Source organism: Apus apus, chromosome 8 (assembly GCF_020740795.1).
Source record: "Apus apus isolate bApuApu2 chromosome 8, bApuApu2.pri.cur, whole genome shotgun sequence".
Classification (NCBI taxonomy): Eukaryota; Metazoa; Chordata; class Aves; order Apodiformes; family Apodidae; genus Apus; species Apus apus.
The window spans coordinates 1,669,836-1,694,799 of NC_067289.1; the positions used below are offsets into that span (position 1 = coordinate 1,669,836).

Here is a 24,964-nt window from a genome sequence, read left to right on the forward strand (position 1 = left end):
GTAAAAATTCAATCTAAAGAATAAAATTTGTGACAGAGGAAGGGCTCAATGATTCCTCTGCTGGTGTGTGTGCTCTGGCTTTCCCACCTCCTCCCCTGTAGGGGTCCTACAGGAAAGCTGGGGAGGGACCTGGGACAAGGGCTTGGAGTGAGAGGACAAGGGGGGATGGATGAAACTGGAAGAGGGAGATTGAGGTGAGACATGAGGAGGGAATTCTGGAGTGTGAGGGTGGTGAGAGCCTGGCCCAGGTTGCCCAGGGAAGCTGTGGCTGCCCCATCCCTGGCAGTGTTGAAGGGCAGGTTGGATGGGGCTTGGAGCAACCTGGGCTGGTGGGAGGTGTCCCTGCCCATGCAGGGGGTTGGGACTGGATGATCTTGAAGGTCCCTTCCAAGGTCCCTTTTATGATGTTTTGGAGGCACGTGGTGCTGGGGGCTCTGGTGTGGCTGCTGTTTCTGGAGCTGCTGTGCATGGGGCAGCAGGAGAGGAGGACAGAGCTTGAGCCAGGCAGTGGGATGAGTTGAACAGTTTCCTACTCTCCCTGCATTGCTCTTTTTAAAACACCTGCCTTTCTTGTGGCCAGCATGGAAACAGCAAAGCATCTGATGGTAAACCAACCCTTCCATGAGGAGGCAGGCAGCATGAGGAGATGGAAGTGCAGAGATACACTTGCCAGAGACACAGTATTTTACTTTCACTGAGAAACAAGACACTTGCAAAACGGAGTGATCTGAATTCACAGTGCTGAGCAGCTGCACCTCTTGGTGGTGCATGGATTCCAAGGACTGTTCAGTCCTAGGGGCTGCCACAGGTGAACTGGGGCTGAAATGGGAGAGCTGGTAGTCCCGAGGTAAGAGAGCAACCTGTTCCAGAGGTGTTCTCCTGGTGCTGGGGTCTTGGCTGCACTGTGCATAGTGCATATTTTAATGGGGAGAAAAAGGCTTGTTTATCCTGGAGGGAGGTGTCACAGCAAGTACAGACTTCTGAGGTGCTTTTATCTGAGGCTGCAGGGTTTCTCAGTCATTTGTCCCTGCCTTTGCATTGTCAAGCACCCCTTGGAATAGTCACCTGGCCCTGGAAGCTGCATAATTTATGAAGCTGGAGAGGGGTTTTTTGTGTCTTTGAACTCATGCCTTGGGCAGCACTGAGGAATTTCTTCTACATTTGCAGGGCTGAGCCAGATGTTTGTTTTCTATTAGAAACCAAAATCTGGAGATGTATTTGCAGTACTTCTGTTTGTACCAGCCTCACATCTTGGAAGTGGGAAGCATTTGAAGGCTCTGTCTGTCTTTAGTGAGCTCCAGATGTTCTTCCTTGGGTGTGATGCTGCTTTGGGGGGTTAAATGAGTCTCTGCCTGTTGACATGTGTGTAACTGCAGGTGCTGGGCTTTTGCAGTGGTGTGTATGGGGAGGAGGGAACCCTCCCCGAGATCTTGCTAGGTAGGATGAATTGTCCTCTCTGCTCCCTTGGGATGCTTTTTTCTCCATCTGCCATCTTGAGGTAGATGTGGGGTTAGAGAGAGCCCTTGTGCAAGGGAGTGTTGGAGACGAGGAGCAGGGGCTGGGGTCACCTTGCTGGGCTGCCCCTCAGTTGTGCCTGTGTGTGTACGTGGAGGTGAACACCGAGTGCCTGGCTGCAGGGAGGGTGTCTGGCACTTGGGATCCTTGGCTCTGTTAGGTGGAAGAAGTTTTCTTTAGTTCCTGAGCTCTCTGGGATGGCTCCTTATCCTCCCATTGTAAGGCTGCCAGTGCTGTCCTGGGGTGTGCTAACAAGAGTGTGGCCAGCAGGTCCAGGGAGGTTCTCCTCCCCCCTCTATGCCCTGGTGAGACCACATCAGGAGCTCTGTGGCAGTTCTGGGCTCCCCCAGAGGAACAGGAATTTATTAGAGAGTCCAATGGAGGCTACAAGGATGATGAAGGGACTGGAACATCTGTCTGATGAGGAAAGGCTGAGAGACCTGGGGCTGTTCAGTCTGGAGAGGAGAAGACTGAGGGGGGATCTAATTAATGTTTGCAAATATTTGAAGGGAGGTGTCGAGAAGGGGCCAGTCTCTGTTCAGTGGTTCCTGTGACAGCACAAGGGGCAACGAACACAAATGGAACACAGGAAGTTCCACCTCAACGTGAGGAAAAACTTCTTTACTCCAAGGGTTTTGGAGCTCTGGGAGAGGCTTCCCAGAGGGTCTTCTTCTCTGGACACTTTCAAGACATGTGCCTGTGTGACCTGCCCTGGGTGATCCTGCTCTAGCAGGGGGGTTGGACTCAGTGATCTCCAGAGGGTCCCCTCCAACCCTGACCGTTCCACGATTTGACTGTATCAGCTTGACCTGTAACATGCAAGCTGTGGAAGTGTGCCCTCCTTGATCTGAAAAGTGGGATCCATGAAAAAAATAACCCTTTTGCCAAGCACCAGAGAAACGTGGGCAGTCTGTGCCTACAGACAAGGTTTGCTTTAGCCTTCAAGGTCCTCGGCAATCAAAAAATCCCCGCGCCTCGCATCTGTGCTGTGCAGTATGTGTTGCTGTCCTGGGAGCAGGTCCCTGCTGGGCTGCAAGGCTTGGTAGTGCTCCTGCAGGGAGGAGCTGCTGCTGCCAGTTTTTGAGGGCAAAGACACTTAGCTGTTTGGGGGAGGACTGAAAAATCTACTTTTATGTCACGTATGGAGCCTCCTTATCTCCAAGTACAAAAAAAAGACGCCAGAGCGTTGCCGTGCTCCCGGCATCCTGGAATAAGCTTTGTTAGCTTCCAGGTGGTGTTGATACCTGCAACTGGTGTCTGCAGTGGCCTGCATCCTCCTTGAGGGTTCTGCTGCTTGGGCACAGCTCAGGAACCTCAGCTTGCTGGAAGTGGGGGCTCAGACTGGTTGGTGTGGGAGAGGGATCACGTAAGAAGGGTGGGAGGCAGCGAGGCTGCTGCAGGTGGGCAGCTCTGCTGTCGTGTAGAACTTCTGCCACCCAGTTGCTGAGGAGGAGGGGAGAGCAGGAATAACCCACGTGCTCTCTGTGGAAAGCCCAGCAGCTTGGTGAGAAGGAACTCGTATGGCTTGGTCAATGAAACAGAATGCAAAACCAGAACAGATTTATTGTCAATTCAAGCTCAAACATAATATCTCTAAGGTCACGCTAACACTTCTGGACACCTGAATGGTTTATGAAAAAGTTGTTTGACCTGATGATGTGTATTTGTGGTGAGATTCAGTAGAAGACCACCCCTGCCTTGAGCCGTGTTGGGGTTTTCCAAGAGTACAGCACCAAATAGTTTTTTACATGATCACAACATCACACGTCCTGCTATTCCACAAAACCCCTGCAGCTCTTCAGCTGCAGTTTTGCGTAGACAAGTTGGAGTAGGGAGTGATTTTTGAGAATGTTGTTCTCCACTTTCCTGTAGCTTTTGTGGTGGGATCACCTCTATGCTTGAGATGTGATTACAGCAGAAAAGAAAAAAAAAAGTTTACAATTCAAATACTCTAATATAAAAAGGTAAAAATGGTTTTGTTTATTGGTTTTAAGAGTCAGTGCAAAAAGTCATTTCGCAGTATCACTGAAGTCTGTAAGACAATGAAATGCACAAGAAAACTTCATGTGGCTGCTTCTCCCTGTCCTTCCTCTCCTGGGATGTATTTTGCAACTCGACTGAAGATACACAGAAGCTTGATTTAAATATCCTGAAGTTCCTTGTGTCCAATATTGCTGCTCAAAACCAGGGTGTACTTTCCGCATCCTGCCCCATAGCTAGATGGGCTCTTCTCAGAGTAGCCATTGTAAGACTTGTCCTATGGTCCATAACTTGGGAACCAGCAATTCCTGCTGATTCTGACTGACCTGTGACCAGACAGTCAGTTGTTTCCTTCAGGATGATTGTCTGGACAATATTGCTGAGAGAGAGGGGAGGGTTGTATTTCATTCCTGCCACTGCTGCTCCCTTTCTGCTTCTTGGAACTTCTTTGAGAAGTTCAAACGCCTGCAAGTGTTGTCCTGCATTTGCTGAAAGAGCAGATTTGATGGAGAGAGTGAACCATCTGCTAAAGCTGTGTTGGCTTGGGGCACGTTGGACATGTTGGGTTGTGTAGGAGAGTGAAAGAAGAAGGAGGGGGTGTTACTGGGTCTCAACTTCGTATTTCAGGACGTGCGAGTAGAAGCTGTGGTTGGCGTTCTCGTGCACCATCACAAACACCTCCCTGCACCCCGAAGTGTTGCAGGTTCCCTCCCAGTACCCTCTGTTCTGGGTGAGAGGGTAAGTGTTCTCAGCCTGAACTAGCACCTTGGCCATCCCCTGCATTTTGAGTTTGAAGTGCACGTTGCGGTCGGCGGGCAGCAAGCCGGAGAGCGGCTCCAGGATCTCGTACTCTTCCAGCCACTTGCTGTAACTCTGAGGGAAAGGCGGCCACTTCACTTCAGTGTTCAGGCAAGTGAGGAGGTAGTTGAAGATGTAGTCGTAGTTGCCAGGATCCGACTTCTTCCTGGCATAGATTTTGAGCACAAAGTTCCCTGCGTGGGGGAGGTGGATCTTCAGCTCAATCTGGTTGCCGCGGCGGATCTGCATGATGTGCCTCCTGCCCAGCTCCTCTGTCAGGCTGCTGTCGTCGGCGTGCAGCGAGGCCAGGACACTGATGTCTTTGCCCAGGGTGAAGGTGACAGAGCACCTCCCGTCGTTGGTGTGAATGACGGGCTCGGGGTGGGAGGGCCTCAGGAACCCCTGGCGCTCCGTGAACCAGCTTGGTCCGACAGGCTGATGCAGCTCCCGGGGGAAGCGCGTGGCCTTGTCCACAGACTTGCACTCCACCACGTATTCCAGCACGCACTCGTAGACATCATCTGAGCCTTTGGAGGGCTTGGCAAAGATCTGCAGCTTGTGACTCCCTGTCTTCTGGGGGTAGATGTCCAGCTTCATCCCGCGCTTTTTCAAAGTCATTAAGCCTTGCCCGTCTGCTCCCTTCAGCTTGAACTTGAACAAGGTGGCAGAGCGGCAGCCCAGGGCCACCGAGGCCTTGCCATTGACTGGGAAATGAAGGGAAAAGACACCACACAGCAGTTTCAGGACATTTCTTTTTGCATTTACACCCTGTTCTGGGCAGACTAACCTGTCCCAAGAAACTGCTGCTTCTCTAATACAGGGGCTTGTCGTGAGAGGACAAGGGGGGATGGATGAAAACTGAAAGAGGGAGGTTGAGGTGGGACATGAGGAGGGAATTCTGGAGTGTGAGGGTGGTGAGAGCCTGGCCCAGGTTGCCCAGGGAAGCTGTGGCTGCCCCATCCCTGGCAGTGTTGAAGGGCAGGTTGGATGGGGCTTGGAGCAGCCTGGGCTGGTGGGAGGTGTCCCTGCCCATGCAGGGGGTGGGAATGGATGATCTTTAAGGTCCCTCCCAACCCAAACCATTCATCAGCTGCTGACTGAGCCTTTCTTTTAGACCCTAGGGGCTGCTACAATTTTTCACAGCTTGAACAAAACAACAAAAAAAAGAAGAAATAAGAGGAAAAAAGAAACAAACAGCCCCAGCTCTGCCCCAGGAGCTCTGAGTGGAGGGACTGGTACCTGTCTGGATGGTGGATGTTTCTGGCTGGGCAGTCAGAAGACCCAACAGGTAGAAGTTGCTTCTGTGCAGCATGTTGTTCTCAAACTCCTTCAGTGTCAGCGTTGGTTTAAGGAGCTGCCAGTTACTGTTATCTGGGAAGTGATTGTTAATGAACAGAGCCGGGTGAGTCAGGAAGTAAAACTCGTTGTACCTGGAAGAAGAAGGAGAGATTAAAGGACAATGAGTCATTACAGGTGGTTAATTCTTCCCCCGCTCAGAGGTGCTGGTTTCAGTCTGAGCGTTTTGGGCTGCTGAGGAGCTGAGGTTGGTGGGTTTCAGTTTCTCCAGGCAGAGGTGAAACCTGACCTTTGGTCTTCCATTTCCAGAGGACGTGCTGAGCTTTTGAGTAAAAGCAGAGCTTTTTTTGGGGTAGTGTTTGCACTGCCCCCTGCAACCGTGGGCTCCTGAAGGAGGAGGGAGGCCCTGCCTGGTGTTTGGCCATGTGGAGACACCCCCTCCTGGGCCACTGAAAGGTATGAATCAAGTGCCACATAGTTCTGCAAAGACTGGAGGTGTGATTAGCAAAACAAGTTCACTTTAAGCAGCACTTGAAGCTCGGGACCACTGCCTTTCTACAGCTGTGTGCTCCAGCCCTTGTGTGGGCAGCCCAGAGACCTTGCCCAGGGCTTTGGGTCTTGCTGTGGGACCCAACATGCGTTTGGTGTTTCTTACCACACCCATCAGCTTCCTTCTGCTTTGGGGTAGGTTTCTGTATCAACATAGAGGATGTTTCTTTACCTGAAGGTGAACTTGGTGAAATCATCATCAACAGCACCACTTCCCCAGGTGCTGTCGAGCAAATGCCACCTCCCATCGAGGTAGACGGCGTTCCAGGCATGGTCAGAGTCCTCTGTGAAGGTTTGCCCCATCTTGTACCCATAGCCCTTGGAGTATCCTGATACCTTCATGCACTGGATCCCTGCAATGCTGAAAGGAAACAGTGAGATGCAGCAGGAGACTTCTGCTTTAAACCTGTCAGTGCACTTTTGTGGAAGGACGTGAGGAGCAAATTCCTACAGGTCCAGTGGACCAGCTCCATCAGCTCCTCAGGGGCCTCCTTGCAGCTGAGTCCCAGGGGAGTCAGGGCATTTAAACGTCTAAATGTGCAAATCTGCCTCTCTTTGAAAACTCCCAACTTGTGACCCCAGTGTCAGAATGTGGTGAATGTCAAGGTTAGTGCAGCTGGAGACTGGCAAGTTCTCCCCGTGGACCACTGACATCACATGGAGGCTGTATTGTTCTGGGCTGTGCTGGTGAATTGTTGGGATGGGGTGGGCATGAGAGAGGAGCCCATGACAGTGATGCCCAAGGTGTTGGGCTGGGGCTGGTTTTTCTCCTACTCTTTGCACAGGCACATGAGGAGAGGGTCCCACCTCAGGAAGATCCTTCGTTCTTCCCGCTTCTGCATATTCCCTCCCTTTGTGTCTGAGGCACCATCAATCCCACGTCGTTACAGGAGGATGAGAAAGATGAAGTGTGCTTAATTGCTCTCTGTCTTGTTACTCAGTGGAATCCCTTTGATGCTTTCCACAATTAGCCCATGTAATTATAAATTAACAGCGAGTCTGTTCACGCTTGTGTTCTCTCTGTAGCAGCAGACCCAGCGTTTGACACCAACTAAGATATCTTAGACCTCACGGGATTGAGGATGCTGATTTAATTTCCTTAAGCTCGTGCTTGCCCAGGGTACAAATGATTAAATAGTTTCCTCTTAAAAAAAAAAAGAATGACAACCTGCACTGATGCGTAAATCAGGTTTAAATCAGCGGCGTGTTCATAAGCAATGGGTTCTAACACTGGCATCTTACTGCAGCACGAGGCTAAAATTGCTTCACTTGGAGGATTGTCTTTTGTGTGGGCTGGCATTGACATGCTGCTTCTTCATTGAAAAGTGTGCTAAGTGGAACAGCCACCCCAAGTGATAAACTGTTCATGCTCTGAGAGCAAGATTGTCTGCATCGTGTGGGCAGAACTCCGAGGGAAAGGGATTATTTCTGGGGCTGATAATTAGTGTGGTTGTTCAGAAGCTGAGCTCTGGGGAGAGATGCTGCTGACTGGCAGGACTGCTTGCTTCCCAGGGATGATGCTGGAATAAAGGTGGTCACTTCAGCTTTCAGACAGGCTCCCTGAACCCAAGCCTCTCTGGGGCACTTGGGTGTCTGATTTTCTTTAAGGGTCCGAAGTTAAATCCTTACGTTCTTTCCTCAAAAAAACCCCACCAGCATGATGACTGCAAAGGGCTGATGGGGAGCCTGCTGGGAACTCACCCTGGGGAGCCTGCAGGGAGAAGACTGAGTTGCAGGGAGGGGACAAGGTGGCAGTCCCCTGTCCCTGCTAAAGGTGGCCAGTGAGGAAGAGGAGGAAGCAGCAGGTGGCTCTGGGCCAGCAGGGGCTGTCGGGCGGTGATGGATAGTGAGGTGCTGCCTGTCACACCAGGGATTCAAAGCCACCCTGGCAGCCTGGAAGGAATGTCATTGCGAAACCTGGTGTCCAGGGGGGTCTGTGAAGGCTTTGCCAGCCTGCCCTGGTCTGTCAGCCAAATTCTAGTGTGGAGCTGGACAGCAAATCTGGAGCAACTCCACTGACAAGGCTGGTGAGAGCTTGGATTTACATGGTGTAACTGAGACTGGGAGCTGGCCCGGGAGCTGGAGGGAAGATTTGACCCTGGGAGTATCAAAGGGGCCTAACAGGAGCTAAGTACCAAACTCCCACTGATTTCATGGGGATTGGTGTCTAATCCTTCTAGGCTTCTCTAGATATTCTTGTTAGCTGGGATATTCAGAGAGAACGTTAAAGGACAAGTTCTGCCCTTCTCTGTGCTCTCACAGTGGACATCAACAAAGCAGCAAGAAGAGTTTGTGCTTGGATGTGTTCAAAGTTCCCAAAAGAAAGGTCAGAGCGTTTAAACCGTGGTCTCTGCTAGCGGGCAGACAAAAAACATGGCTAAATCATCCTGTAAAAGAGCAATCCTGTCGTGGAGAAAAGAGTGATCACGTCTCTGCTTTTGTGTAAATGCCTTGATACAGATGGATGACCCAGGCAGAGAGAGGGTTGAGAATCACAGAATCACAGAATATGAGGGGCTGGAAGGGACCTCCAAAGATCATCGAGCCCAACCCCCCTGCCAGAGCAGGACCAAAAAACCAACCAAGCAAAAAAACACCAAGCAAACAAAAAACAAAAACCCCACAAACAAACAACTAGGGCAGATCCCTCAGAAAGGCATCCAGACAGGTCTGGAAAGTCTCCAGAGAAGGAGACTCCACAGCCTCTCTGGGCAGCCTGTCCCAGGGCTCTGTCACCCTCACAGCAAAGAAGTTCTTCCTCATGTTGAGCTGGAACTTCCTGGGCTCCAGTTTGAATCCATTGCCCCTCGTCCTGTCCCAGGGCACAAGTGACAAGAGCTTGTCCTGCCTTCTTGATGCCCTCATGTATTTATAGACATTTATTAGATCCCCCCCCAGTCTTCTCCTCTCCAGACTGAACAGCCCCAGGTCTCTCAGCCTTTCCTCATCAGACTGGTTTGGGTTGGAAGGGACCTTCAAGATCATCCAGTCCCAACCCCCTGCATGGGCAGGGACACCTCCCACCAGCCCAGGCTGCTCCAAGCCCCATCCAACCTGCCCTTCAACACTGCCAGGGATGGGGCAGCCACAGCTTCCCTGGGCAACCTGGGCCAGGCTCTCACCACCCTCACACTCCAGAATTCCCTCCTCATGTCTCACCTAAACCTCCCCTCCTCCAGTTTCAATCCATTTACCTCTTGCCTTTATGCTGAGCCTCAGCATAAGTCTGGGACAATGCAGAAGAAGGGATGAGGAGTCCCCCTTGCAAGAAAGGTGATAGTTTTCCAGGAAAAGAGCTAACATTTAGCTAATAAGTGCCAAAAGTGACAGGCTAGATGACTGGGAGGTTTCCTGCATCCCAAAATGAATAATCGACCTGGAACTGAGGAATTAATCAATAGAGACTTTAAATAGCAAGAGAGATCCTTGGAAATAGGGGTGGTTTTAATGAGCTAAACATATGCTTTTTAATGAACTGATGCAAATTCCCCCTACTTCTAACTGCTAATGCAGTTACAAATTAGTGCTTCATCATCTGATTTCTTTATTTTACTCTTCAAAAGGCAAGATATGATATGGTGGGATATGTTGTTTGTTGGGGGAGCATTCATCACTTCAGCATCTGGCACAGTATTTTATTGTGCTTTTTTAATAATATGTCCCTCTTCCCTCTAGATTTTCTTTGTTTCACAGTGAAGACCTTCCCAAATCTTTTGGGCTGGTGTGGAAAGCCAATTATTACTTAGAGATGCCAACTAATAACTGGTCTTTGATGTTTTTTGCAAAGCTGTCTTGTAACTGGAAGCAGCTCTGCTGGGGAGGTGCTCCCTGGGAGAGCCACCATGCAAGCCCCCAGCTCAGGAGAGGACACCATTGCTTCCTGCTGGTTGGAAGCCCCTTCCAGTCTTGTGTCCCAAAGTCATCAGATCCATTTTTCTCCTCTTGGACAACCCTTCTACATAAGGGAAGTCTGGTCCCAAACTTGCCAAGGATCTTCCTTGCCTTCACTACTCCCCTGCAACCAAACTACTGCGCCCAGGGAGGTGAGACGTTGCTCCTTGCTGTGGTGCTTTGAGGGTTGCCTGGCACTAAGGCAGGAATGGAGAAATGGGAAGGAGAAGGCATCTGGGCTGTGTCCATCTGCCAGGTGCCTGTGCTCCCTGCCAAGGATTTGTGACTGTAAAGTCCAGCTTCTGCCTCTTTCTGGGGGAAATCCCACTTGTTGGTGCCACTAATCCCCAGCGAAGCCGACAGGGGCTTCTTGGCAGCAGGGTGGGGTTTAGTAACTAAACGCTGATGTAGCTCTACAGAAAATAGGAGTGACAGTATTGGCTTCACCCAGGATGCCCCTTGAGATCGAGTGCAGAACATTGGAGCAGTTAAGTGGGGGGCAATGTCCTCGTGGTGCTTCTGGAGTGGAGGGGGCATCTCCGGAAGGTTTTGGGAGAGCTCCTGCTGGGGCTGGGCTGCCCCCTTGCATGGGAACACGTTGAAGACAACCCCCCCCCCGTTGAAGTCTTGCCATGTTTTTAACCTTCACGTTCAGCCACTTGAAGGGAAGACCTAGCTGCTTCTAACTGCATTAGCTGGTGTTTTCATCTGCCATTATGTTAATGCAACGCGAGGCTCAGCAGATGGCACCGAGTAAATGATGCTGGAGAGCGGATGGAGGAGGAAGCAAGATTGACCTTTCTAGGACTTGATGTTCTTCCACAGCATGGTTTGAAAGCTAAAGTTCCTTGTCCTGCTTAAAGTCACATCAGTCAAGGAGAAGGCAGGCAGAAGAGGCACAGAGATGAAACTGAATATTAACTCTCACAGAATCACAGCCTGTCAGGGGTTGGAAGGGACCTCTGAAGATCATCCAGTCCAACCCCCCTGCCAGAGCAGGACCAAAACCAGGGCAGGTCACTCAGAAAGGCATCCAGACAGGTCTGGAAAGTCTCCAGAGAAGGAGACTCCACAGCCTCTCTGGGCAGCCTGTCCCAGGGCTCTGTCACCCTCACAGCAAAGAAGTTCTTCCTCATCTTGAGGTGGAACTTCCTGGGCTCCAGTTTGAATCCACTGCCCCTCGTCCTGTCCCAGGGCACAAGTGACAAGAGCTTGTCCTGCCTTCTTGCTGCCCTCATGTATTGATAGACATTCATTAGATCCCCCCTCAGGCTTCTCCTCTCCAGACTGAACAGCCCCAGGTCTCTCAGCCTTTCCTCATCAGGCAGGTGTTCCAGTCCCTTCATCATCCTCACAGCCTCCCTTGGACTCTCCCCAGTAGATCCCTGTCCCTCTGGAACTGGGGAGCCCAGAATTGGACACAACACTCCAGGTGAGGTCTCACCAGGGCCAAGCAGAGGGGCAGGAGAGCCTGCTCTCCCTGGCACTGAGGGTTTCTGAGCTTCATTTACCTGCACATCTGTTGGAAGAGCCCGGCGTACCCCTCACAAATGCTCTTCCCCGCCAGGAGCACATCGATGGGCTTGCTGGACAGCTGGCTCTTGTTGTGGTAGCCCACAACGTCATATTCTGCAGGAAGGCAGACAGAGGAGAGGTCATCCCAAAGCCTGAGGCAGCGGGAACAACCCTTGGATTGCTTCTCATCTCCTGAGCAAGAGAGGGAAGCAAGCTGCTGAGGGACACGGGCTGTCTCTCTGCGTTCTAAGCCTGGGCTGGGATTCAGCAGCTGAATCCAAATGGGAACAAAACTCTGGGGTTTGGGTTGGTTTTCAGAGGAAGTGAAAACCAAGGGAATCGTAGAGTGGTTTGGGTTGGAAGGGACCTTGGAGATCACCCAGATCCAACCCTGCCTCGAGGGAGCTCTGCACTGGAAGGGCTGGGCCTGGTGGTGCTGGCAGAGGAAGGCACCCAGCTTTTCGTGCTCCTTACGAGCAATTTGGATTAAAAACTACCTGGAAAGGGGCTTGTTGGGCAAGAGCTGAAGCAATTCATTGCAAGGGAGTCACACGAACACCTGGAAGAGCAGGAAACCTGGATTGGTTCGAATGAGGGTGGGGAAGCAGCACAGGCAGAGCCTGGGAAGGTCAAGTCCAGCTGCCTGGGAGCCTCCTCTTTACAGCACAGGGATTTTTGCTGCCTGGTCCTGAGGGACCAGCTGCTCTGTCCTCCCTTTCACGCTGCGGAAGGGAGGGGGGGCAAAAAAATCTGGCCAGGTGCTGGATTTGTGCTGTGGGGAGATGCTGGAAGGGCTTCTGTGGCAGGGCCAGCTGAGGGTGGCCTGGGGACACGGGGAGAGGCTGGGTCTCCTCCGTGGTGGCTGTGGGGCACCTTGGGGGGCTCAGGGAGCTGGGTTGGATGTGCCTGGCTCGGTGTTGGTGCTAGAAGTGGTGGCTGGAAGGACTCGTGGTGCTGCTGCTGCCTGGAGCTCCTCACAGGGCAGCTTGTTGGTGGGACAGGACAGCTGCTGGTGGGACAGGACAGCTTGTTGGTGGGACAGGGCAGCTGCTGGTGGGACAGGACAGCTTGTTGGTGGGACAGGGCAGCTGCTGGTGGGACAGGGCAGCTGCTGGTGGGACAGGGCAACTGCTGGTGGGACAGGGCAGCTTGTTGGTGGGACAGGACACCTGGTGGAGAGCAGAAGAGCAGTTTGGGAAGCCCTGGTCTAATCTCAGGCCTGCTGAGATCAGCAGAGCTTTGCCAGCAGCTGCAGGGTTAGCATCTTAGGTCAGTCCCAAGCAGCTTTAATCTCACCCTTAAACACGCAGAGTGCTGATCCCACTGCATCTCCTGAAACCCTCTGAGCCCTTGACTCATCCCAGCCTGCGCCTCTTGGCTGCTGATCATTCACTTTTTCTGTCATTAACTCATTTCTGCCTGGGACCACCTCCTCCTTCCTTGTCCCCTTGACATCTCCTGGTTATTTCTGGAACCCCAGCATGGCCTGAGTTGGGGCTGGGGAGGAATGGTCGGGAGAAGCTGGGTGCTTGCAGCTCTCACCAGGGTTGAAGGGTGCAGGAATGGCCAGCAGGCCTGGGGGATGCTGGCCCTGATGTGCTGAGCTGAGCTGGCTGCTGGCCCTGCCACCAGGCTGCAGGTGGGACGTGGAGCATGGGATGTACCCACAAAACACGGGGCAAAGCTGGCAGTGAAACAGCTGAGAGGCTGCTGGGGGGGCTGCCCAGGCCCAGGGAGCAGAGTGGAGCTGCAGGAGCAGCTGGGGGGGCACGAGGCTGGGCAAGGCAGCAGTTCCTGGTGGGGTCCTGGAGGGTTCCTGGTGGGACCCTCCCAGGGCAAAGGCACCAGGGGATGAGGAGCCCTTGGAGGGGCTCTCTGGGGGGACCAGGGGTTCAGGGCAGTGGTGGAGATGAAACTCGTGGTGGTGTTAGATGGCTCTGAAGGCAGGCTCTGGTGCTTGGCAGCCTGGCTGCATGCTCGGGCTGCTGAGGTGATGGGGATTCCCATGGTTACACCTTTGAGGAAGTTGGGGAGGAGCTAGAGAGTCATCCTGTGGGAAGAAGTGATTCAGACACAAACCCTGTAGGGGCTGGCAGTGCTGGGAGAGGGGCTGTGGGAACTGAGAGGGTGAGGGGACCCCTGGAGGGATGCACCCAGGAAGCCTTCCTCCTGACTGACCCCCAAGGGGTACAGCAAACTGCACTGGCAGCCTGAGGGGGTGACAGCAGCCACCTCGTCTCCTCAGCTGAAGATCTCAACCTACCTATGTGGTGGCAGATCCACATCCAGATGGCTCGGACCTTCTCCAGCTCAGTCCGGGCTTGTCTGAGCAGGGCTGTAACCAGTTCCTCCACACTGCTCTTGAAGTTCACCTGTTTGGGAGGAGGAAGCATTGCCAAGATCCTGCTGAAGAAATGGCTCTGGTAGATCTCCCTCCCCCCCTCTTTGTTCTTCTAAAGCTGTTGAGACCCCACCTGCCAGGAGACTGCTTTGACTTGAGCTTCATTAGAAATAGAAATGCAAAGCCATCTTCTGAGCAAGCAGTATTTTTTTGTCACGGTTTCTGTTCTAGTGTGAGATCTTTCTACACAGGGAAATGGTTTCTCACTTGCTTGGGAGATTTTGAGGAGCTTGCTGGGCTGAGCTGGTGTCAGTGCTGGTGGCCAGGGCTCAGGGCACATCCCCACGGGGGAGCTGGAGGGAGGACAGAGGCCAAAGCAAGACTTACTTTTAATGCGTAGGCATCCAGCTTCTCAAATTGCTGCAGATCTACTGGCATGGACTTCAAAGAGGATTTGTCCCACGGATAGGCTGGGAAGAAACGAGCTGTCATTGTCTCAGGAAGGGAGGGGATGTGTTTCCTGGCTGCAAGCTGGAAGGAGGGGACACTGCTGAGCTCCTGCCCAAGCCCCGCAGGGCTCAGCCCCTCAGCAGGTGCTCAGGGAGCAGGGGACGTGGGGCCATTCCCAGAAGGAAGTTGTTGGGAAGCAGGAGGCACCCTGAGTGCAAGGGGCAAGGCTGGGGCAGGAGGTGCCCCTGCAGCCCCGGTGCTGTGGGGCAGGGCAGGGCAGCCCCGGGCAGCAGGTGGAGGATGCACACGGTGGCAGGCAGGAGGGAACATCCTGTGCTGTGGACACCCTGGCGAGACCAGGGCTTTAAGAAAACCCACCAACACAGCAGTTGTGTTGGAAAGCCCTGACTGAAGGGGCAGGATTCTGCAGAGACCCAAGCGCAGGGCCAGACCTGGCGTGCCTGCCCCTGCCCCTGCCCCGCCGGGCTCTGCAGGCTCTGGGCTCCTGGCTCTGCTCACTGTGAATAAAAGGGTTAATCACTTGCCCTAACAAATCAGCTCCCTCGTTGTTAACAGCCTCTGAATGAGCTGGTGCTGTTCCCTCTCATCCCTGAGCAGCCCAAGTGGCACAGACCTGTTGGGTGGGCGCCTGCTTGGGTCTGCTCAGGGCTGGGGAGCCCTGAGCTCTGCAGCAGCCTCACTCCCTGCCAGCTGCTGCCAAAGCCACTCAGGACTGAGGAGATTCTTCCAGCTATCTCTGCAGGGTTGTTATTTCTCCGGGAGAACAAGATTGCAAAGGTCTCCAAGTGAGTTCGTCGTGTGGCTCCCGGGAGCTGGGGGAGGTGGATGGACAGGGCTGTGGAGCTGCTGGGTGCCTGGAGAGGTGGCCAGGAGAAGTGAGCTGCCTTGGGCTTGGCCTGCTTGGGTGCTGGTTAATTGGTTAATTGCTTGCTGAGCACATGGGACACCCCTCTGCTGCCTCCACGGGGATGCTTGAGGGGTTCTGGGACCATCCTCCCCTAGGGAAGAAGCTGGCAGGGCTTCTGAACTCGGTGCTCATCACTTGCTCCCTCTCCATCTCCCCAAAAAACAGGGCTCTGGCTCCTTGGCCACCAGCTCCAGCCTACCAGGAAGGTGGCCAGAAGGTCTGCTCCTGACTTGCAAAGGAGGTCCTGCCCCATGGAGGGGTTATGGGGCACCCAGCCCCTGCTCCCCATCCCCGTGCCAGGCAGGACCCACACGTTGGCAGGTGGCTTCTGCTTCTTGGGCAGGCTTGGTTGGTTGGCTCTGTGTTTTTTTTTCCCTGCAAAGGGCTGTTGTACTGACCCCGAAGAGAGAGAACCCAGGTGTAGGTGTTTACGGGTTCCCACTCTCTGAAAATTACTTTTTTTACTGGGTGATCAATTTACTCTGTTTTCCTCTCGTTCAGGTTCCAGCTGCCAAGGCTCCCCAGGGATGTGGGGCCCACAGGAGGTCCCGTGGCCCATTGCAGGTAGGAAGGGCTGAAGGTGCTGGTTGGCAAAGCAGCCTTCCTTGGATGTGGAGCCTTCAGGAGGGTCCACGTGGGGAGGTTCCCAAAGCCACCCCCTCCCCCCACCTGCCACCTTGATGAACAGGGGGTTGGGAAGCTGAAGGTTTCTCGTGGTCCTAGAAATTAAAGCCCTTGTTGCTGCTCTGGAGTCTGGGGTTAGCCCTGTAGGACTGAAGGGCTTCCTGCCCCACCTGGAGCCCCACTGTGCCACCAGCAGGGAGTGAGGGGACAACTGGTAGTTACCGTGCAGGTCTTCCCCTCCTGGTGGCCGTGGGGCTTTGGTCCTCTGGAAACCTAGACAATTGGGGAAGGGAAGGTGAGGTGAGACGTTCTTGGTAGGAGAAAAGAAGACAAAGAGTGATTCTGGGGTGCAGGGGTGGGTGGGACAGGCTGACATGGAGGCTCTTCTTGGCCCGTTCCCTTTCGCTTGCATGCAGACATGGATCTTCACACTCGGTGGAGGATCAAGCCACCAGGACCTCTCTGTGCCCCACATCCTCTCCCTGCTGCCCCGTGGCTCTGCTGGGGCCACCTTCCTGGCAGTCAGAGAGCTCCTGTCCTGCCCAAGGGCTGGGGAACATCTGACCCCTGCCACCACCCACCAAACCCCCTGGGTGTGGGAGAAGGGAGAGCTGAGCTCCAGAGCCATCAGGTGATAACCCTGCAGAGAGCTTGGTGGCAGCTGGAGGGTTTCTGAGGGACACTGCAGACCCTGGAATGTCACCAGCTGCCCTATCCCAGAGCTTGTGGAGGAGGAGACTCCACTTGCCCCAGGATTCAACTTGGAGAAGTGAAGGTTCTGGGGAGACCTTAGAGCACCTTCCAGTGCCTGAAGGGGCTCCAGGAAAGCTGGGGAGGGACTTGGGACAAGGGCAGGGAGGGAGAGGACAAGGGGGATGGATGAAAACTGCAAGAGGGGAGATTGAGGTGAGACATGAGGAGGGAATTCTGGAGTGTGAGGGTGGTGAGAGCCTGGCCCAGGTTGCCCAGGGAAGCTGTGGCTGCCCCATCCCTGGCAGTGTTGAAGGGCAGGTTGGATGGGGCTTGGAGCAGCCTGGGCTGGTGGGAGGTGTCCCTGCCCATGCAGGGGGTTGGAACTGGATGATCTTGAAGGTCCCTTCCAACCCAAACCTGTCTGGGATTCTATGATGTTTCTCCTCAAGCCCCAGGTGCTGGCAGGGTCCAGCAGCCTCTGCCACGCAGGGAGAGCAGGCAGAGGGGTTGGCATCGTCTCAAGAGCCTGGAGCCCCCCTGGGGAGAAGGAAGCCCCTGTGGGCAAGGACGGGCCGGGGCTGCATTCCATGGCCCAGCAGAACCTCACCTTTGTTGTCCTGACCTCCCAGGCTGGGCAGCCTCCGGGGACCTGCAAGAACCCGGGCACGGTTAGTGGGGTGATGGCAACACCTGCCCTGGCTCGAGGAGGTGGCAGGGCCTGGAGCCCCCAGGGCACCTGGTGCCCTCCCCACTTCTGGAAAGGGAAGGATGAAGCCCATCAACCCTCCCACCTGCTCTGCCAGGACTCAGAGCCTGGGCTGTACCTTTGCCAAAGGAGAGTTTCTTGAAGAGTTGGGGGGTGGTGTCCTTGGGATGAACCTTCACTGTCACTTGGGTTCCTGCAAGAAACCATGACAAACCCCCTCAGAAAGGGGAAACCAAGCAGGCCACGGAGGAGAAGGGCAGGATGGCTGAAGCTGACCCTGAACTTGAGCAAAATAAATGGCAGGTTGGGAAGGTACCAAAGAGCTTGGGTTTCCTGGCAAAACCAAACCCCCCTGAGATAAACTGTGTGGCCAGAAAACATCTGCTCACCTCTGCTGTGACTTGTACTTCTCAAAAATTAAAAGACAGCCCTTTAGAGCCTAAAAAGGGAGGAAGTGGATCATAATAAAGCAGAGCTCCTCAGCAAGGATTTTGTGGCAGCTAAAGAAGAAGGTTTATAACCATCTTAAATAGTTCCTGATGGAGATGGGGTGTGCAGAGAATCAATTTATTGCTTTGATCTTTCTTGGAATCCAGTGCCTGAAGGGGCTCCAGGAAAGCTGGGGAGGGACTTGGGACAAGGGCAGGGAGGGAGAGGACAAGGGGGGATGGATGAAAACTGGGAGAGGGGAGATTGAGGTGAGACATGAGGAGGGAATTCTGGAGTGTGAGGGTGGTGAGAGCCTGGCCCAGGTTGCCCAGGGAAGCTGTGGCTGCCCCATCCCTGGCAGTGTTGAAAGGCAGGTTGGATGGGGCTTGGAGCAGCCTGGGCTGGTGGGAGGTGTCCCTGCCCATGCAGGGGGTTGGAGCTGGATGGTCTTTAGGGTCCCTTCCAACCCAAACCAGTCAGTGATTGAAAATGGTTTGACTGGTGACATGAAGATCTCTGCCAGAGGCCGTTGCCTCCAAGAGCCCTGGCAGAGCCACGGGGCTTGTGCTCCACGAGCCAGGCTGCTCCAGAACCACCTCAGATGGAATCCTGGGAGTCTTAATGTGTAACAATTCCTGGAGTTAAGTCCAAGGAAAAAAGTTAGGGCATGACTTGTAAGAACTACCTGAACTTCTTGAAAGACACTGCATTTCTTTTTTTTTGGCAAACCTTTCAGGTTTTGCAACCCCTGAGGTTCCCTGCAGGACCTCAGGGCTCTGGTGGGCTCCCCGTTTTGGATCAGGCAGGAGTTACTTTGGAGACTGAAGGTCAAGATGTTAATGCAGCTCGGGGCTGCTGGCCAACCAGTCCTGCCACCACGAGAGCCTTGTGACATCTGGAGTGTTCCTTGAAAGCCAGCTCTTGGAACCAGCTAATTAGGCAGGAATCTGCAGAGTCATCAGGGCTTCCCTGCAGGCTTTAACTTGAGAAAGAAGGTTTTTTTTCATCTCCTGTGGTTATGCTGAAAAGTGAGATGTCCTTCAGAGCCTCAGAAGGCAAGAAAAAGTTGTAAAACTCCCTTTTAAATCCCAGAGTTTTACTCCTGGGGCTGGGCTGTTTGCATCTCAGGGTGTTGAGATCCGAGCTGCTTGGGAGCTTCTCAGTTCCCAGGGAAACTGAAGTTGTTACCAAAGACACAACTCGGTGCAACCAGCACCATTGCCTCCTGCTTTCTTGTCTTTCCAGGGCTCCCTTTTTGTTTCTGAAAACTACTTGTACCTTTGGGTTTTTGTGAGGCTGGTTGTTTTTTGGTTTTTTTTTGACAACTTCCACCTTCTCCGTTTCCCCCCATAAATTAAAATCCCCTTTTTTTTTCAAGGGACCACTTCAAGGGCCAGCAATGCCTCCTTCCAGTACCTTGAGAAGCAACTTAAAAACTAACGAAAAAGAAGCAATTCCACGGGAACTTTGCAAAGTCTGTGGCTTTAAAAACCTGCTGGTTTGAAACAGTTGCTGATTTTTTTCATTATATATTTTTTAATATTCCTAATCAAGATATCCTTCATGCATGTGCAGGTCTCCTCCCTCTCTGTGGCCAGGGAGGTCCTTGGCCAGGGTGTGCTTTGGGGTGCAGCTGCCCCAGGGGAGGGATGGCTCCTTGCAAGGGTCTGGCCTATGAAAGGACTTCTCCAACCAGCTGAACTTCTGCCAGGATGATTCCTTCTAGGCCTTGCACCCTTCCATCAGCACTGGAATCGCTGGTTCTGGGCAGGATTGTGTTGTTATCCTGCTTTTGGGTTCCATCTGGGCCATGTCCTGGCAGTCAGGGGGATGGTGGGAACCCAGGGGCTCCGTGCTGAAAGACCCAAGGATTCTCCTGGAGCCGTTGGGATTTTTAAATTCTTCACCCTCAAGATCACAAAGCAGTCAGGGTGGGACTTTCTGGCTCTTTTGGTGTGTTCTGAGGTTATTTTTTTCCCTGGAAATGTGGAGTGTGAGCTGACTGAAGCCCTGCCCTGAGCCACCCGTGTCCCTTGGGTCCCCACTTACCTTCGTTAGAGTAGGAAGTGATGGTTTGTGTCTGGGTGCAGAGCTCCCTGGGGACCTGCTGGCCTGCTGGCACAAGGAAAAACAGCTCAGGGCCTTGAGGAGAGCAGAAGTGGGTTAAACCTGTGCCCTGGCTCAGCACTGCAGTAAGTCACAACCCTGTTCTCCAGCTTCGAAGCCCCATTGCCCCCAGTCTGGGGGTGCCTGGCCTGGCTCCAGAGGGATGCTCCAGCCTGGAGGAGGCTGGAGTGGGCATTGCTGCTCTGCTGGGGGGGTTAGGGTGCTCAGGCAGCAGGTGCATGTTTGGAGAAGCGGGTGGGTGGGTTAGTGGGGCAGCAGAGGGGGCTCGGAGGCCCAGGTGGTCCCTGAGTGGGAGCATCGGTGTGGTTGTCACCATCTCATCCTCACCTCTGTGCTCTGGGAGCCCCTGACTGTGAATATCTGCAGGGGGTGGCAGGAGGATGGGCCAGACTCTGCTCAGGGGTGTCCAGGGACAGGACAAGGGGCAATGGGCACAAACTGGAGCTCAGGAGGGTCAAGTTCAACATGAGGAAAAGCTTCTTGCCTGTGAGGGTGACAGAGCCCTGGGACAGGCTGCCCAGGGAGGCTGTGGAGTCTCCATCCCTGCAGACATTCCAGCCCCAGCTGGATGTGTTCCTGTGGGATCTGCTCTAGGGGATCCTGCTCTGGCAGGGGGGTTGCACTGGATGGTCTCCAGAGGTCCCTTCCAACCCCAACCACTCTGTGACTCTGATGGTCTCAGCAGTGCCAGCCTGGGGGTCCTGGGGTGGATGTTGGCCAGGACACCAAGGCTGTCCCTCACCCTTCTTCAGAGTGTGAAGGGCTGGCCAGCCACCAGAGACCAGGGCCAGGAGCCTGGTTTCCAGGGCTGGCACTGTCCATACCCCATGGCTGGGGCAGGTAGGATGGGCTGTGTGGTGGGTTTGGTGGCTGTGGTGAGGCTCCTGTGCTGTGGTTTGCAAACCCTTCAGCAGCACCAGCTGCTGGGTATGTCAGCACCTTCATCCAGATGCTATCAGGGCTAGTTGAAGGGGAAGTATTAAACCCTGTAGTGCTAGAGGAGCAAGAGCTCTGCCTGCTTCTCTGGCATCTCAGCTGCTCAGTAACCCTCACAGGGATTTAAGTTGTGCCCAAGGTAAAGCTGCAAGGAAAGGTTTCCCCTGGGCATGGGAAATGCTCCTGCTGGGTGGTAAAGGATGGATCCTGTCCTCTCACTCACAATAGAGGCTCTGAGTTGTCTCTGCAGCTCTGGTTGCAGACCCTATTGAGCATGACAACAGAGTGAGGGTGTTGAATATTTATCCACTTCCCAGAGTGGAGGTTTTGTTATCTGGCATCTGAGACCACCAGATTTGTTGGGAGAAAATAACCCCCCGAGGCTGTGTCTTGCCATGAGCTCTTTGTTGCTCACAGCCTGAGGGTGCCATCCAGCCACCACTGGTTCCAGAGAGGCTTGGACCAGGGCTCCTGGGGACAGCTGTGGCTTTTGTGTGTGGTCGTGGCTTGGACTGGGGAAGCAGAGCTCTGGTTTGGTGTAGCCACAACCCACTGTTGGGTACTGTGAGAACCACCTGTTGTCTGGCTTCACCTGTGCCCCCACCTTTCCCTGCTAGACCCCATGGGAGGCTTGGACTGCCGGGAACAGGTTGCCAAGGGAAGCTATGAAAGCTCCATCCCTGGCAGTGCTGAAGGGCAGGTTGGATGGGGCTTGGAGCAGCCTGGGCTGGTGGGAGGTGTCCCTGCCCATGCAGGGGGTTGGATCTGGATGATCTTGAAGGTCCCTTCCAACCCAAACCAGCCTGGGATTCTCTGGAAGCAGAGTTGGATGGGCTGATTCCCTTCCCTGGGAGCTGCTCTGTCCTGTGGCACAGCAGCCCTGCAGCCTGGCAGGGAGGTGCAGGAGGTGTTGGTGGAGAGACAGGTTGAAACCCCAAAGGTTTCCTGCACAGCCCAGCCCCTGCTTAAGCTGGGTGAGCTTTGGGGAAAGCTCTGGAAGCTCCATCTGCAACCAGAGCAGTTTGGTCCGCAGCTCCACCTGCCCCCAGGTGCCAGGAAGGGGTGGGCTGTTCCCTGCAGGGTGCTGCTGAGGGCTGGGGGTGCCTGTGGGGGTCCTGCTCTGGGGGGGTGGTTTTTAGAGAGAGAAGATGACACATACCGTTAAGGTCCCTCCCCTGGGGTGGCCGGGATTTGCTGTTCCCGTTTCCATCATCCTGCAAACCTGTAAAACACAAACATGAGCCTGGCGGGCTGACTCCTTGGAGAGAGGTTCTGGCGCTGCTGGGATCCCCAGAAACTTGTGTCTCGTTCCAGCTGAACCTGGATGTCGCTGGGACCCACCTCCCCAGCCTCAGTCACGGGGTTTGCTGCAGCCCCCGTGGCTGGAGCACAAGGTGAGAGGCAGAAGAAGGTGCAACAGTCCATGCCTGAGCTGCTCCTGAAGGGCTGGCTTGTACCTGTGCTGGATGCCCTGTGAGATGCAGCCTGCTCAGCTCTGCCTCTCCTCCCCAGCCTGCACATCTGCCTCTCCCCCAAACTTTCAGAGCAGGAATGCTCCTTTTTTCCTCCATTGGCTGCTTGCAGGGAGGGCTCCCTTAGAGTTGCAGGGCACAGCTTTAGCCTTTCGGGAGCTCCCCCCTGCAGGAGAGGAGCTGGGCCAGCCAGACTCTCCCAAACGGGAGCTATAAATGGCTCGGGGCAGCCGTCCATGGGGACGGAGCTCCCAGCGCTGCTGCAGCGGGGCAGGGGCTGCTCGGGGGTGCAAGTGCTGAGCTCTGGCCCTGCTGACAGCCGGGGGGGACAGCCCGGGGCCACCGTCCCCAGCCGAGCTGGCCCCTCCTGCACCCTCCGGACCCCGGCACCGCCAGCCGGGCTCTGCCAAACCAACACCTCCGGGTTTTGGGGAGGAGGGGGTTGAGCTTTGCAGGTTGCAAAGGAGAAGAGGAGAGAGAGAGAGAGAGAAAAAAAAAAAAGCCCAAGCCCTGCTCTGCAGCTCCCCAGGGACGTTACCTGCGCTCCGGCCGCTCTGCCCCTCGCCGGCTGCCTCCTGGGGATGGACGGTGAGCAGCAAGTTGATGGTGACCGAGTCGGGCTCTGCCTTAGGGTCCATGGTACCCATCAAGCCTGAGCCGCTGCCTCAGAGCTGAGCCCCGGCCCCTCCGGAGCAGCCCCCCGAGCCCGGCCCCGGCTGCAGCATCAGGGCTCTGCCCACCCCCCCCACCACCCACCCGGCCCCCGGAGCAGCTCCCGAGTCACCTCTGCAAGGAAACCGCGGGAGGGATCCGCTTCCTAAAGCAGAGGAAGGAGCCGCGTTGAGGGGGGGGTTCGGTTTCAGAGCGTGTCTCCCCCCCCCGTTCCCCCCCTCCCCTCTCTCTGCCCTTTCCAGCCCTTGCTCGCGCCCAAATCCCCCAGCAGCGCGGGTTGCTGGGGGGGATCCGCCGCCCGCTGCTGGCACAAACCCTTAAAAGGCTTTCTCTTTGGATCCTCTCCCCTGGCAGAAGCTTCAAGGATGCTTAGGCGTATAAATAATAACAATAAGGGCGGCGGGAGGAGGGCGAAGGGGGAGGCAGCAGCTGCGGCGGGGAGAAAGGGGCTGGGGACGGGGCAGGGGCAGCCCGGGGCAGAGCCTGGCACTGCCCGAGGGAAGGGCAGGGGGCACGCCAGCCTGGCCCCAGGGAGCCCGAACCAGCAGCCTCCCTCTGCCTCTGAGGACCCTTCCCCAAATTTAACCCCCCCCCCCCGCCCCGCCAGCCCGGCTCCCTGGGGCAGGCAAAGGCTGCAGCTCCCGGCTTTCTGCAGAGCCCCCCCCCAGCCCTGCGGAGCGGGGGTCCGGGAGGGTGAGCAGCTGGGCTCAGCCTGCCCCTGGGCTGGCAGCCTGGCACCTGCTAATTTTAGGGCTGGCCCCTGTCCCGCCCAGCTTGGCCAGTGGTCCCGGGGGAGCCAGAGCACCTGTGGGCTGCGGGGCTGTCGGCAGGGCTGGAAATGGTGCTGGTGGTGGGGGTCAGGGGGGATCGGGGGTCCTTTTGCAGGTGTGGTGAGAGGTTTTTTTGGGGCAGGAGCGCTGGGAGCAGCGGGCTCCTCCGGCTGGGGAAGCGGCTGCGTCGGATCCAGGGGCTGGTGTCACTGCCCGGTGTCCGGTTACTCGTGTTCGGAGACACGGGTTTTCCCTCTGGATCTCTATATAAATCCCACTCCCGTCTAATCTCTTGCCCATTTTCTGTCCCTGAGCTCCTTCCAAAGCACGGACAGCCGATACACCCCCAGACCTGCCTGCAAATCCAGCCCCAAGCAGCTCCTCAGCGTGTCCAGAAATAGTGTACGTGGCCCTGCAGGGACCTTCCTCCATCCAGCTTTGCTGGGGCACCTTTGCATGGTCCTGCAACCCTCTGGGAGCCCTGGGTGGTGCCCACATGCCTGCCAAGAGGGGAGCGTGCAGGGCTGTTGCATGTAACCCCCAGCAACGTGGCCAGAGTCCCATGCTGGGGATGGATGCTGCTGCTGTTGGGGACCAGGGAGTGGTTTTGATCTCTAGTTTGTGAGTTGGAGGGGTTTTAGGTTCAGGGGGCTCTGGTTCAGCTCTGGCTGTAGGAGCTATCTGGAGGAGGTTAACCCTGAGGAGGAGGAGGGAGGGTCAGACACAGACTGGGATGCACTGGGCTCCACTGGGCAGACTTTCCAAGCCATCTGGGGCTTGCCTGTCTCTGGTTCAGGTTCCCAAGATTTATGGCTGGAGTGACTTTCTCATCACAGTTTTGCCATCTGCCTGTTGGCCTTTAGCACCCTCCAATCACCTGTCACCAAGCCCTGCCCTCCTGCCTGCTCCTGCCTGCAACACTCAGCAAAGAGCACCCTTTCCTCCCCACTGCCCCAGACACTTGTCTAAGGCACAGCCCGTGTTCCTGCAGGTCCCTTCTCCTTCCCTTTGCAGATGGGACAGTCTGATCTCCTGAGATACTTGTCAGCAGGGGTGAATCCTAACTCAGGTGTCTCCTAGGTCCTACATCAAACTCTGCTCCAGCTGCTGCATCTCCTCACCGAGCTGCTTCACTCTCCTGCTGCCTCCCATTGGCAGGGATTCCCTGCACATCCTGGCCTCACTCCTCCAGGAAAGCAGCTCACTCCTCCAGGCCTGCTCCTTAACCATGTTCCTCTCCAGCTCCAGAAAGGTAATAGAGTCAGAGTCATC

General features: G+C 55.0%; 1 protein-coding gene across 1 annotated transcript; it reads right to left on the minus strand.

Moving 5' to 3' along the window:
* Nucleotides 1–3,058: 3,058 nt before the first annotated feature.
* Nucleotides 3,059–23,116, minus strand: KY (kyphoscoliosis peptidase). The gene is made up of 12 exons (XM_051625947.1): nt 22,789–23,116; nt 21,938–22,000; nt 19,765–19,827; nt 17,405–17,479; nt 17,188–17,229; nt 16,110–16,160; nt 14,273–14,355; nt 13,808–13,916; nt 11,541–11,658; nt 6,311–6,499; nt 5,533–5,723; nt 3,059–4,997 (listed from the first exon to the last, which is right to left on the minus strand). Exons 1-12 carry the CDS (start codon nt 22,895–22,897, stop codon nt 4,096–4,098), a joined length of 1,995 nt encoding a protein of 664 aa, XP_051481907.1. The 5' UTR covers nt 22,898–23,116; the 3' UTR covers nt 3,059–4,095.
* Nucleotides 23,117–24,964: the final 1,848 nt, after the last annotated feature.

What these genes read in the sequence shown, in the direction of transcription:
- KY (XM_051625947.1), bottom strand. Translation starts at nt 22,897, where the DNA reads ATGGGTACCATGGACCCTAAGGCAGAGCCCGACTCGGTCACCATCAAC. An exon ending in GCAGAGCGGCCGGAGCGCAG is followed by an intron (nt 22,001 to 22,788) that starts GTAACGTCCCTG and finishes TGTGTTTTACAG; the next exon opens with GTTTGCAGGATGATGGAAAC. An exon ending in CCAGGGGAGGGACCTTAACG is followed by an intron (nt 19,828 to 21,937) that starts GTATGTGTCATC and finishes TTGTGCCAGCAG; the next exon opens with GCCAGCAGGTCCCCAGGGAG.